Raw genomic sequence first — 15,088 nt, forward strand, 5'->3', positions numbered from 1 at the left:
TTAAAAATAATGTTGCATGGGTGCTATATCCGCAATTTAACCCCTTTCCAACCGTCGCTTTTAAATGAAATAGGTGTATTTTTTTTTAAATTAAAATATTTAACAAAAAAGATATCAGTAACAATTATTGTTTATCTGTATTTGTGTAATAGTTGTGTTTGAGTTTTAGAAGTGGAAAAAGAGAAAAATGTAAACTAATATTTACCTAATCTGGCAGTTTAGAGGGACAGGTATGTTTCCTCCGCAATTGTGACTTTTTAGAGCGTTAATGCTGTCTTTCATGACTTTTGCCGATTCGTTCATGTTAAAAGTAAACACCCCCGATTGTGAAATTTTATCACTAATATTCCGCGATATAGATAACGCTGCCTGCCTATTAATACATTAGCAAATACCGCACATTATTTAAGTTAATCTTGTAAATACTCAACGTTTTGTTGCCGAAGGGCGCAACATTTTTCTGCAGACGGCAATTTTCATTGTGAATGCCGACGGAGTTATTACCGGCGATGTAAACGCAAACACAACTGAATCACCTGTCAGGCAGGTAAAGCCAAGTAAAAGCGATGTTGATTTCGACGTTGCCAAAGATATTATTAGAATTTGTAACAAGATGGAAATTTGCCAGCCGCGAAGATTTATTTTTGTTAGTATTTACAAAGATGCAGAGAACCTTTGGTTGAACCCATTCCTATCTTCCGACTGACAGTTGCGTTAATTTAAAAATAAAACATTAAACAGGATTATTTCAAAGGAAAATAACGCAACAACATATTAACGTAATACCTCAATTGTTGAAAAATTGTAAAGATTCTGGTGCACTTTTCTATACTCTGTTAAAATAAGAAAAAAAAATGGCATAGGAAAAAAAATCCTGGATTACAAAATGTTAAGACGAAACGTCATATCCGTTATAAAACACCAACGCAATTAGATCTAATTAGATAAATTGGACATGAGCGATTGGAATACTTCAAAGAAGCTTTTTTAGCCGACAGAACCGTTTTGTGGTCATGAGAATGCATGAGAGTTTTAAATCTTGAAATGTTGTGTTGAAGAAAATTTCGTAAAAGACAACCTGCACCAACCGAGGACTCATTACAAATCATGGCAACGTCGCAACGTTAGATTTGGGGAACAGTATTTCACTAAAGAAACAGTTGTTTTTTAAACTGTGAAATAGAGCGAAGTGTGTAAAACAATTATTGCCCACTGCTTTGAAACAATATTGCTTTTCGTATTGTCTTTAGATTTTGCATGAATTTCGAAACCACATATAATTAAAGCAGAGAGAGTAATAGTAGTAACTATACAACAAAATTAATTGTCATTTAATTTCGGCAGTAATAGTTCCTTTATTTAGTTAAAGTTGATTCATTTTTATCATTTATTTAAAGTATTGGCAATTTTGTCATTTAACGGAGAATGAGAAGGTTGAAAGAAATGAAAGGGGATCAAGGATAAGTTATGCGATAGTACGCATACGATTAGCATTAAAGTAGGTAAATAAATTAATTTAATTTCAAACTCTTTGTTGTTAAAATAACATATTGATAACAAGTTTCGACGTAGAGCGTCTATGCAAAACGTTTCTCTTCGGTCTGCACTTATTTGTTGCAAATTTTGGTTATATAAAAAATTAACGATGTAATTATATCAATAAACAGCTAACAACTAACAATCTAAGCCCATTATATTTTTTACTTAGTTTAAAATTAATGTGCGGAGATAATCAGTTCATAGACATACGCTAAGATTACGCTGTTTCAGCAGTCAATTGAGGTTTTATTATTTATTATGGATATTACTATATTATCAACTCTCTTTATCAAATTTATTAGAAAACTGTCCATGTTTTCAAAAATAAAGAGCAACAAAGACCTGAATTTCTTATAGTTGTTTAGCATATTATAGTTATCTATACATATTTTAACAGACTTGACTATATAAAACTCGCTCACCTTTTTGTTGATCGGTCATTATTAACTATCCAGTCTTTCGCGGTCCGACAGTGTTCGGCTTCTTTAAATACTGGTGGTTCCTGAAGTGATGGAAATCCATAACTATGCCTATTAAAGTTAAATTTTATTTTGTACTTTACTAAATTATCAAGCTTTTACCTATCACAATCATCCAGTCCACTACTTTGACTAATACTTTGGCTGACATCATAGTCCATCATCAAATCATCACTGGCAATACTTTCGCATGGGGACAAGGTATCCAAACTTCCTGTTCTACTCTGAAGGAATTTTCTGCTTTTGATGTTTAAAGGACTTCCTTCAATTGATCCAGAAACCTTTCTTCTTGGCTTCGGAGTTGCATCCTGGAAAAAGTTACATTGCTATTCCATTAAATTGTCGCAGCGAATCAAATATATTATGTATATTTCATTTTATAATCAAATATCCACTTATTTAATACCGGAATATCAGCAAAAATCGAAAACTAAGTTCTAGAGTTGAAGGAAGTAAGCAAACATTCTGAACTATTTTGAGATCTTCACATCTGCAAAATTAAGAGATTCTGTGACACGGACTTCAGTATATGAAAGCTAATTTCATCAGTTTTTTTTACAGAGGGTTTATTTTTTGTATTTTTGATATTATTAAAGTTAGTAACATAAATAATTCAAACCCTAAATAGTTTTTTTTAATTGTCCTGTTTTTAATTTATTGTTAATGCTTCTTGTTTTACACAGTGTGAATAAAATTTTTAATTAAGTTTATGTTGAAAAAGTGTTGAAAATCTTGTAATTAAAAAAAATTATAATAAATAAAAATTCTCCTTTTCTAGAACTATTTTTTAAATTTAAATACTTTAACAATTTAGGAAAAAAATTTGGTAGGGATTTAAAAACCTCTGTAAAAACGCAGCGATAGCAGGTGAAATGAACCATCACATATACCGAGTGTTTGTTTAAATATTTTTCTTAGTGTTGCAGATATGGGCCACCCAAAACAGCCCATAATTCTTTTTTTCCAGAGTATACAGCAGCTAATTTATGAAACAATTATCTACTATTTTAGTTCCTATATTTGTTTATCATAAATACCTTAATTGTTGGGGTATTTTCCGAGTTATTTTGCGAAGTGCTGAAATTGTTGTCATTGGTAATTGTATCCTCAAACACCAACGCAGGTTGGTCGGCGATCTCATCATCAATAAGAAAATCGTCTTTACCATCTGATAATGAAAGAGAGTTAGTTGCGTTCGTAGGAGTCCCAGCAGGTGACGTGGGGGTAAGGTTCTCGTTGACATCTTTGGAGTTAGACGATGAATGAATTAACTTCTTTTTTACCAACTCCTCTGTGTCTGAACAGCTAAGCAAACTTTCAACGGGGGAGAGTATTTCGTCGTCTAATAAAGAACCTACAAAATCAAATACGAATATGAACAATTGTTACAAAATCGTCAATGGACTAAATACCCGTCGTGCTAGATGCAGCTACTGCGGCGAAATTGGGATCTTCAAAAGTAAGAAACACACTCTTTAGGTCTCTAGTTGCTTGAGTGAAGCAGAACGACGAAGACGTTGTTCCTAACGTCTGCAGAACCGTTTCAATCACTGCAGTCGATGCAGGGATGGAATTGTTATCGCTGTCATCGTCTCGTTTATCCTTGCTTTCATCACTGGAGCTCATGGTGAAACTTATGTCGTCGGCCATTGCTTCTCCACCGTGAACCTAAATAAAAACGCGAAACCAACGGTGATAAACAAACACAGAAAGAACGAATTGAATATATTGGAAAGAATGGCATCAAACAAAATAGAGCTGCGGGAGAAAAGCGAAAAAGAAACTATAAATTTAAATTGAAGTGCTATTATAAAAATAAATAATATTTAAACATGATTAATTTTAATCAAAATTGAAAAAATTAAATTAGTCAGTTACTTGGCGTCATTTGCTTTGAATGTAGTTATTTAGTTTTACCCAGGCATACGCGCCAATAAAACAAAAATAATTTTTGATTGAGCAAATTTTTGGATTTTGTCCACAGAGGAGGAAATGATATTTTAAAAATTACTTTCTGACCTCCTTTATTGTCTTATAACTTCTTCCCAGTTTTAGTTAGTTGTGTTAGTCAAGTTGGCATTATATTTGTATATTATCTTCGTTGTCTTAGTCATCTTAGAAGCTTTCTTTCTTGCATTATGCTGAGTTGTTTTTACACTCTGTTTTACCGTGTTATATTGAAATGAAAGAAAGCTCACTTGTAGTCAAAGGTTCATTGTCCAATCTTGTAGTTAACACTAGTTATATTATAGTTATTGTGGTATAATTAAAATAAACATATATTACCAATGCGCCTTTTTAGTTTAGAGGTTCTCCAATACTAAATATAAATAATAATAAAAATAGTAAAATAGTAATAAAAGTGCTTTTTTGGGTTTCCTTTATTAATAAATTAACGGTCTCGAAAAACCGCAACATACCCAATCTTGTTCGTCTGAACTTGGCGGACTGGAATCAGCTGCTTCTTTGATTTCATTAGCTCTTGATTTGAGGAATGTTTTGTGTGGAATTGTTTTGATAAAGCATTTTTCACTTTTAAATTTGTCTCTAAACGTCTTTTCTTCCTCTCCATAATCGTCGCTAAAAGAAGAACGGAACCCTTGAAAATTGCGCTGCTTCGACCGTTATCGAAATAATTTACCTAAATCCTTCCGAAGACGTCGCCGAAATTTTCCTTCCTCTATTTTCCCAATCTATATGACGCTGATACTCAATTGTTCTCTCACGTACTAGTCCCAATGCGTGTTGGGCGCTGCAGAGATAATAATAATAAATAATCCAGTTAAAGAAGAACCAAAATACTGTACTTATTCTTAGATGCGTTAAATGCGCTTGGCAACTGCGGCAAGGGTGGTGGAGCACAACTTTCTATGGAGTCGTTGGAATCGTTCATGTCTCTCACATCAAAGGTGTTTTTGCTGGTGGTGACTACTTCTAGGTTTCTTGGTTTCTGGTGACTCCTCCATCGTGCCCCAAACGTCGGTGACTCATTTAGCCTTTCGATTTCCTGCGCACCATCGTTCTCACCTAAAAACAATAATTACATATTCTAGCACTCTCATTATGAACACTTATATGGTGTGAGTAAAATCTTTCTTTCTACCTTATTAAGTTGTGATGATTGCGGATAAAGGTTTACATTTAGTCTTTCAATGAAACAAGATAGTCAAGTCAGAGATGTTTTAAATAACAGAAGTTATAAATAAAATTGGCTCTGTTGCTAGAATTTATACCGTTGTTACTTCTTTATAATAGGACTCAGACCCAACTTACGCACACCCTGTTATTTACCCAAGTATCCGCTAAAATGACTACCGACGCCGGAATCTTCAGTCAGTGAACCGTCTTTGGATGCCGTCTCTTCCTGGTGGTGTTGCTGATACATTCCAGCAAATCTCCGATGGTTATTGGCCAATGTTTTCGCCGTTTTCGATTCTATGACTTTTATAGATTCGGGTCGTGGCAACTGATTCGTTTGAAATGTAAATCTGCCGGTCTAAAGGAAGAAAATTTGGATTTCATTTATTCATTCACCCAGCGCCCTAAGTTGAGTATCGCTACTTCACGATGTGATGATAGTATGCTGCGGCTCCGTGCACTTAAACGTAATGTAATGTTAATATTGTTTATTTATGAGTAGAACATCATCAAAATTTGTTATTTACCTTCTAATTTTATTTAAGACGATATTGAAATATATATTAAGTATACATTAAATGAGGTAGGTCCCTTTGTTCCTCTTCTCAACTTATATTCTTAGATTGGTAAATATTTCTTATCGCTCTTAATACTTAATAAACATTGTATATTTTGAATCTTGTATTTTTTTTCTTTTATCGGTTAGTAATACAATTTACTCTTAAAATGTTTACTGGTCACCAAAAGTTTATCACTGATGAAAATAAGATTAATTTTATGTTTTTTTTCTCTCAGCTTACAGGGTGTGTGCCACAGAATTAAAAAAATATTTTAACTCACAAGTAATTGCATAGGTATTTCCAAATAGCAAATTAGTTTTTAAACGTAACCACCACCTATTTAAATTTACAAAAATTGAAAAATACTTTGCAAAACTATAAAACACAATGTGAAAATTCAAATTAAATGTGATTTCACAGTAAATTTTATCAATCACTCTAAGGAATCGTGTCATTTGATTACTGGCCCTGTGATGCTTCAAGAAACCGTTTGGTGCAGTGTCGGCCATTTTTCTATTGTCCATCAACAGGATTTGTGCCAATTCTGTAACTTTCTGTTATGTTTTATACATTTTGTATAGCATTAAGCCTATAGTTTTGCTTCCTTCGATTGTAGCGGTCCATGTTGTCTTAAACGTTAATATACCTAAATCCGATTTTCCTTTTATAAACAAACGTTTTTGATAGCAAAGCAGCAACATTAATAATGGATGTGAAGATTCAGAAATGTCAATAGAGAACACCATAGCAAAGGTAAAAGTAAAAAAGAATTTCGATTTTTTTTCAGCACATCAAAAACACATAACATACATCGCAAACAAAAGAAAAAGGTGTTTTAAGTATGTATATTATGTAACAGTACTCTATAAAACTTTGTAAATACGCATAAGTTAAATTTGATTATTATAAAACTATGTTTACACTTTATAATTTTAAATTTTCGACAAAAAATGTGTAGATATGACAAACAAAAATAGTATTCTACTTATATAAATTATGTAAAAGTACTCCATAAAACTTTATAAATAGATATAACTTAAGTTTATATAACTTATGTTTATAGTTTTATAGTAATTTATAATATTATTACTGTGTAAGTACATGTTGAATATAGAATTTCAGGTAAGATATCATTTCACCTTGCGTAGCATACAGATAGCGAATGATCTTATGTGTAATGTAAATATAAAAGAATACTATATATTTGTCCAATTTCAAATGAATGCTTAGTTATGAGCTATCAGTATACCGTAATTGCACCTGATAGCCAAACGCGTATTACCTCGATAGCGTATTGTTTGTAAAAAATGCTAAGTACAACCACACAGCGGTACATTTTGTATTTTGATAAGGTCGTAAATTTCTCTTTTTTTGTGAGAAGCAGTTCCGTCTCTCCCCAAATTGCTTTTCCAATTTTATTTAGAGTGTGCCCACAATCCAAAAATAAATACCCGTTTTGATTGCAGCATTCAACACATAAATAGACTGCCATGCAGTGCAATATTTCATACCGGGCCGTTTATTCACACGAATCAGCGAGATAAAAAATTATGAAGAAAAATTGTTTATCAAAATTATTACTACAAATTTTACTAACATTGTGACCGACACAACAAGCTTGCTCATAAGGTAAATCATTTTTTTAAGTAAAAAAGTCGCGATCTGGGAATCGGAATATGCTTTTTGCCGTTTTTTTTTTTAATTCGAATTGTTTAAAATAATACCTGATTCGGTTGAGCCGATCCTGTCGGTATTCTCTTCTCTACATTTCTATTATTGTCCATCACTTTTCCACCACCCGTTACGGCACCGACGATACTCCCATTTCTCGCTTGCACGGCTGCCACGCGTTTGCTGCCATTAAATTGAACACTGTCTCCTGTGGGAGACACGAGACGACTGGAGACCGGGACATTTTTTACTGTTGTCACGCCAAACTCAACAGGTCGACGTGCCGAGTTTAGATCCGCCACTTTGTTCAAACGATCGGTCGGATTCTGGCGGAAACCGAATCTGCAACACAAAAATAAGATTGAATATGAGTATTAAACTTTGACTTATTCGATTATGTTATTGAGTTGTAGTTATTTAAATGTACCTCGATACTCTGGTGCTCGCGTTAGCTTCCTTCTTTGGCGGTGCCAGTCTAGGGGTACTTCGTCCTGTCGAAGCTATATTACTTGTCAAAGGCTCAGCTTCACTCTCTTCGTTTCCATTTCTATCTGCAAAAAAATTAAAGTCAGCAGTTCCCACTACCATTGCTCTTCTATCGAGTTAAAAAAAATCTGTTGATGAAAATTTTCACCAATACCACCAAAAATATAGTGCATTTATTGATTTGACGTTTCAAGTATTTTATACCTTAACCGCAGACCTTCCCAGGACCGTGGTAAAACCCATCCCAACCGATGTTTATTCTGCATTTCCTGAGATGGATCGTAACGGATATTTGTGGAAACTTGAAATTTTTGATTAAGCATTGATGCTGCGGGATATTTTCTAATAAGTAGAATTGTTCATTTTAACATCAAGTGATATGTATCTTTCTTAAGAATTTAATCTAAATTGCAATATATTCGTATATATTACGGAGGTATTTGACTGTGATCCTTCCAGTAAGTATGCATTTATGAACCTGATTCTCGAGCGTTGACCCTGTGAGGATGTTTTCACTGGATAGTTCAAGGGGGTAAAGGTAAGACTCTGTCAAAATAAATAAAAACTAAAAGTTCATATTCTGGCGAAATTATATATTTTCACATGACAATTGTTTCGACAACACCGTGTCTGTGAAACTTTGGAAAAACAACGCAGAATTTGAAGAAGTGGAGATGGTAGTCGAATCTAATAACAATTTAGAAGACGAACTCAGCATATAAAAAAAAACGGATCCATTTGTCTTCGGATGCTAAACAAATTGTTTTTAATTTTTACAATTTTATAAGAAATTCAGAAGGGGAAGTAGGAGCAGCAATAAAAACCAGTGACATGACCAAAGCTCCGAAATCAAATGTAAGAAAAATTGTTGCAAAAGATTAGTTATGCCAAAGAGTCGTTTCGTACTTTTTTGAAGAAAATGGATTTTCAATTCCAAACAATTAATAAACGTCAAGTGCTAATGGAATCTCGAAGAATTCTGCAATGGAGGGTGGATTAAATGCAAATTCCCAAAAATTCCAAATACTTCTTCAAATAAAGCAGAAATTAAAGAATTTCTTTACGAAAATGATTTATATTTTGAAGACAGCTACAAGAAAAAACGGCTTATGGAATTATTAGAATTAAAACATTTTAATAAATACTACAAAATCGATTCGATAGTACAACATGAAATCTTGAGATTATCCCCCGTATCATTGTATATTTAACCCGATTGAGATGAGTTGGTCTGAGTTGAAAGGGCATATAACAAATAACACGGCACCAAAATTTAGTCATAGTACCATAAACGAAATTCAACAAGAGTTAGCTAAAATATCAGTACAAAGCTGATCTAACTGTGAAAAACGAGTAATAAAAAAAGAAAATATTTATCGAGAACGATTAGTGGGAAGTTAGTAGCGATAGTGACCATTTTTTTTAAGTGACTGATACTTAATTATCATTATATTTAATATTTTGTATATTAATAATGATACTATGTAGCATGTATAGTTACTTCGTACTATTTTTTTATATCTCGCTTGTTCGTGTAGGTAGATAAATTCCTAGAATTATTGCGGGTAAAGGTCTGCTCGGCAGAGTCTTCGGTTGTAAAAGCACTATATTTCTGGTCAAACTATACCTGTATTTTCAATTGCACCAGAATTTGCCAAACGCCTTGCTGCGGACGCGTTTGAGGCTATCGACGGCGCTCCAACACGTCGTTTGAAGCCAAACGACATCGCCACACCCTTCGTGCATCCTGGATTTACTTTTTTATTGCCGTTGGTTGTTAGAAGATGTCGGTCTTCATCCGATGTGATAGGAGATCGTTTGTTATTGTCATCATCCGGACTCTGAAATGCAAACAAATTTTGGAAAAGATCCAAAACAGAACAAACATCAGAAAATTCAAGGTTGCACCGCAAACGAAATAAAATGACAAAAATCATTAAAGAATAAATTATTAATTTACAAAAAAAAAGTTTCCGCATTCGAGAAAGTCGTTATAGGCAGTCGGCTATTGAAATATATTCAACCCTTTTTGTTTTGCACGTATTTACTTCCAGGCGATACTCCGTACTTTCTCAGCGTAAAAAACCGACTTGGACATATAAATTTGTTACACACGTATGAGCACACCGCTGCGAGAGTAGTTGATAGCATCGACTAATTTATCTTGTATGCCGTAATCTCTTTGATCAATTTAATAAATCTTAACAATCTCTTATATTACAAAAGATCATAGTGACCATAAATAATAAGACTGCATTTATATCCCGGAACAAGTTTGACACTTCAAAATAAAATATTGCGTAATATCCATAAATTTATTCTTAGGTTCTGGACCGTTAATCCTTAACTGAATATTTAGCCCTGATATATCCATCCATGCATCTAGCTTTATTGTAGCGTTGCTCCTATTTCTGCAGAAAGCTTAAAAATTATTCACGCACCATTATAACAACATAATATTAATAAGCATCGACTGCGAGTAACAACGATATGCACGGTTTGTTAAGTCGAAGCAAACTAAGAGGTTTATTAATTGTCACCAGAACTAATACAACAAATTGAGATAATTTGTAATGATCTGTTTAAATATTGATATACACACAGAAATTTGATTTATCTAATACTTGTTTCTTAGCTATAATTTATTAATGAATAATTCAATTTAGTTGATTCTGATTTTGGAGTGTCTTTTTAAAAGGGACTTTCAGGAACTCATATTGCCTACGCCTATTGAAAAATGTGCAAATCAGTAATTAGTCAGTGATTAGATGAATAGACGAATGTAATTAAATAAACGTGAAGGATATTTTCAATTAATCTCAATTTGATAGACTAACGGAACGAGTCAAAGTGCATGGTACCGTTACCATGCCAATTACGTAGTTAGTGTTAATTACATGCCGTAAATTATACAAACGGTAGTTACCTGACCTTACAGATGTATCTGCAATTATTTGAATAAAAAAAACTCCCACCTACTTTAGTTGGATGACGAATTTTCATACGGGGACACTTAAAATCATTCGAATCTGATCAGAACTCCCATTAGCAAATAAACAAAAGAGTTCAATAGAAGTTTCCGCAATAAGGCCACACATATATAGAACAATATTGAATATTCCGTTAAAGACATTTTTCAAAGAAAACTTGAATGGTACGTAACCGTAAGCAATGCCATGTGGACACTGTGACAACTTAAAGGGGCACTCCGACCCTTAGTGTGCCGCGGGAGCTCGGTTTTTAATCACTTCTCTAAGACTGGTTTTCTTCTAATAACCTCATACTGAATGCAACTAAAATGTAGAAAATTATATCCTTGCCTATAATGACCAAGAATGTTTGGAATTACTAGGGGATTTGATATATATCAAATGTTGACTGTATCAGAGTGAAGATTTGTTTAACAATCTGTCCATCAAAGTATACTTTCTGAATTATTAAACAAAAATTCTTAAATCAATTTTTGAATGTCCATACAACATAAGGACTTATAATAGACTACCATTCTAGTGAAGAACGTTTCATGCCGATATTGAATTAGGATATAAAAAAGGTATTGTCCAAATCTAACTTATTTTATATTATTCAAATGTTATGTTGAATACCACCTATTTAACTTAATAAATCTTCTATCATAATGAAGTGTTCAGAAATAAGTTTGGAGTAAGATTTTATAGATTTTTAATCATTTGTTTGTTTTAAAATAAATCCTTAAATGCAGGATTTGCCAACCTTATTTCGCAATGTCACATAATTTATTTAATTTAGTTTGAAAAGTCTAGTCTATTAGCTTTTGTAATGTCGGACTTAATATTCAATTATAAGATGAATTATGAATTTATTTATTATTTATCACATGAAACTCAGCAATTTCTAGTTATGAAAAGTTTGTTTTGCACGTTTATTGCTATCAGGACAACTCATATAATAACATTATAGTTCAATGACAATGCAACTAACATTGAAACCAAATTCGGCTTTTCACTGATAGACGGGACTCAAATAGAACGGTTACAGCTTGGTCTGATAAAATTTTTCTCACGTTAAGACATTTTTATCGGTCAGATTTTTCTTTGTTGTTATTATATAACCTACAGTGTACTTAAACAAAGTCTTGCGTGAAAGACAATTGCGGATCATTAATCTACTATCTGAGAATTAGGTTTGCGAGATGGCTATTGTCTTTGAGAGTTATTGCCCTATTATTCTAATTAGTTTCGTATTTGCAGTATTCAAAAGAACATCATGATTTCCTTTCTTCTTTCACGTCGCTCCGTTATGATGTATAGACGAGAAGATAAATTGAGCAATATTTCTCTTCTGAACCGAAGGATATTTAATTGACTGTCACGTCGTTTTAAATTTAAATTGTATGAGCTATTACAAAAATGAAACCAAAATAAGGAAATTACTGCAGTTCTTACCAAAATTACATTATCATTAAACCCCTAAACGTCCTGGATCAAATCAATTGTTACTTTTACTCAAACCAATTTCCTTCTCAACTTTTTCAATCGAGAAATTGTATATGATATAATAAATACCTTAACCGACAATTTTTGTGCAGTCGGTTTCAATTTCTCTTAAGGCATTAACTTATCCCAGCATGTTTTTTGCATCGATCGTTATTTGTCGTTGTTCCAGTCACTGAATGTTCAAACGAAGTGCGAATTGCCGTACGAATAACCATTAGTCATGAGCGCGAAAACAAACTTTGAAGTCTACATCTCCATTCATTTGTGACAATTACTTATGCCTACTAATATAATAATTACGCCTTTCCAACATTATATACTGGGCTGGCCATATTTTGTCGATTGGCGCCGACTTAAATGTTAATTGAGTAATTAGTATTTCACAATGACAATTTGAATAAGTTTAAGACCCGGTAATTAAATTCCCGATTACGTACCTAGGAAAGTGATCTTTCAAACCACGAGACCTCTCATTTCATTTAAAATTTTAAAAGTGGATGTCCCAGTCAATTTTACATAAACACAGCTTATTTCTCCCTCGAACAAATGTGTTTTGCCGCCTTTGCTAACTTCTTTTTCTATTTCTATATAATTATGCAGCAGGACTTTAAACGGCAGCTCATAGCAGATGACTAATTAAAAGCATCTGGAGAGCGAACTAAAAAATGTATTTGAAATTATATAAGCGGTTTGAAGGGCACAGAGTGTTATTTTTTTTGCATTTATTTAATTTTAAATGACTGTTAATTGGGTGCGAATTGGTAGTTTCATTGGTCCTATTATCGGCGTCAAAAAGTTCAATATTTTCTATTTTTATTTTTGTCATAAAATCAATCAATTTTTTTAACGCATCTAATAACCATACAACTTCCCATTTAAGGGACAACAAAAAATTGGGACAAATTTTAAAACCCAACGATATGAACAATAATTTTTTCACTGTTGGTTTGCTTCAATCATAATAATACTGGACACTGGAAAAGGTTTATTATTGCCTATAGTATTATCAGATAAAGAAATGCCTGTTTTTCCATTTTCAACCTGGTTCGCTTTGATGATCTTTAAAATGCTGCTGCTGTACATTTGTATTGAAACAATTTTTGCTGTCTGCGAACCACCCGGAACGTGAAATAATTCGCATCAGCCATTAAGTAGATTTTGATAACATGATAAGACTTTCAATACCATCACTATTCTAAGTACGGAATCAAGAAACACATTTTTCGTGACATTTGCGAGAAATTAAATTAACGTACATATAAAATGTTAATAAAAGGACCAAAGTAGCACGGTGTGGTGGCTGACATACTTCCGATATTAAATCCATTCACGTTGACCCCACAACTTTCAGACCTGTCCCGATTCAATTGTTCACAAAGCAGGTCCGTTCATTTAAACCTCTAGGGCATAACATTTCGTTTTGAAAAATCCGAAGATGCATCCATGGTTCGATCAGATTTTCCCCAGTATTTTATTTTAGTTCGTAATCAAATTTATGAATATTATTAACTTTTTCACCATTATTTTATTATTATTATTATTATTATTATTATTATACCAACGAACAAACATAACAAAAAACAAAAAACATTCAATTTTTCAACGGCAGATGGTATATTCATCTTGTTAGCAAATATTTATTTTGGCTCACGGTTTTTAAAGGTCAAATGTTTAAAGACCAAATGTTGTCATTCACATATTTGGAAAATCAGTTTTCATTATCAATGAATGATGTTGATATAATGGATAATGTTGCGGTAAAAAGATGTCCAAAGTATTTAATAAAAGTGCCGTTATTGTTCGCAATGAAATGTCAATGTCAATCATTATTTAAGAAAATAACTACTTTTTAATAAATTTTCCTTGTTGAAGCATTAATAGCACAATAAAGCCACAAGAGGAGAAGGTATGTGATGTCGTTACCTTTAAATTGGGCGGACATTCATCTTCCAGATATCCAACATCCATCACGTCGCAACTATTTAAAAATCTATTGAAATAATCACGTTACTTTGAAATATGTGTATATTTTCAGTATGCGGTAAAGGTATGATCATGTTTCTGGATAAGTATATCGATCACCGGTTTTGCGTCTCGGCAATGTCGGGACACTGAAATTGATCGTCGGGAAAGCGTCTGAACTCAACGCCACAACGCCATGCGCCGTAGGGTGAATGGGGGTGAGACTACTATTCCGTAGTGAGTGACTAAGACTCATACATTATTGAAAAGCTTCATGCTTTTGATTGTTGCTTATTCTTAATTTCAAATTCGCTAACCATGATCATTTAAATTGTGATACTAGATTAGTGTGATTAGTGTGATTAGAGTGTGATACTAGATTAAATAATAAAATTTTGTCCACCTCAATTTTTTCTTCCAGTTCTCGCCGGCGTTTTAATATTGCCTATATCACAAGGTGATCAGATTTTTATATGGGCAAAGCGGGACAACTCTGAATGCTGAAGGGGGGTGGGGGGGTATATCAATAAAAAATTTCATACAGAATAACAATAATATCGTAATATTTTTTTACTTTTAACATAAGTACAGTTTATAAATATAAAAAAATGTATGACATTTCATTCCTTCACATATTTTTTAATTGAGTGAATTTGTTTCAGTAGATTGTTGTCATTTTTTAAAATATTGTAAAAAATATTCACAAGAATTGGTCAAATTATATTTGACATATAAAATGGCTTTCAAAGTTTCAACACTTAATTTTGATTTTTCTGAT

At 32.8% G+C, this 15,088-nt stretch overlaps 1 protein-coding gene across 7 annotated transcripts in view; it reads right to left on the minus strand.

Annotated features, from left to right (window-relative positions):
* LOC132700390 (uncharacterized) overlaps positions 1-15,088 on the minus strand; it is a 46,917-nt gene that overhangs the window by 14,472 nt on the left and 17,357 nt on the right. For 6 of the 7 annotated variants that reach the window (XR_009618639.1, XM_060667666.1, XM_060667664.1 and 3 more), the window contains 11 exons: positions 9,501-9,714; positions 7,815-7,938; positions 7,441-7,729; positions 5,310-5,514; positions 4,826-5,045; positions 4,660-4,770; positions 4,439-4,598; positions 3,431-3,686; positions 3,056-3,372; positions 2,121-2,326; positions 1,962-2,069 (listed from right to left, as the gene is read on the minus strand). Coding sequence is in view for 6 of the 7 variants with exons in the window: in XM_060667666.1 (XP_060523649.1) it covers positions 1,962-2,069; positions 2,121-2,326; positions 3,056-3,372; positions 3,431-3,686; positions 4,439-4,598; positions 4,660-4,770; positions 4,826-5,045; positions 5,310-5,514; positions 7,441-7,729; positions 7,815-7,938; positions 9,501-9,714 (2,210 nt within the window). In the remaining variant the exon portion in view is untranslated. Of the gene's footprint in view, positions 1-1,961; positions 2,070-2,120; positions 2,327-3,055; positions 3,373-3,430; positions 3,687-4,438; positions 4,599-4,659; positions 4,771-4,825; positions 5,046-5,309; positions 5,515-7,440; positions 7,730-7,814; positions 7,939-9,500; positions 9,715-14,271; positions 14,468-15,088 lie in introns of those variants that run through there. The other variant, XM_060667668.1, reaches the window with a different exon arrangement.

Source organism: Cylas formicarius, unplaced genomic scaffold (assembly GCF_029955315.1).
Source record: "Cylas formicarius isolate icCylForm1 unplaced genomic scaffold, icCylForm1.1 PGA_scaffold_4__25_contigs__length_36172078, whole genome shotgun sequence".
Lineage (NCBI taxonomy): Eukaryota > Metazoa > Arthropoda > Insecta > Coleoptera > Brentidae > Cylas > Cylas formicarius.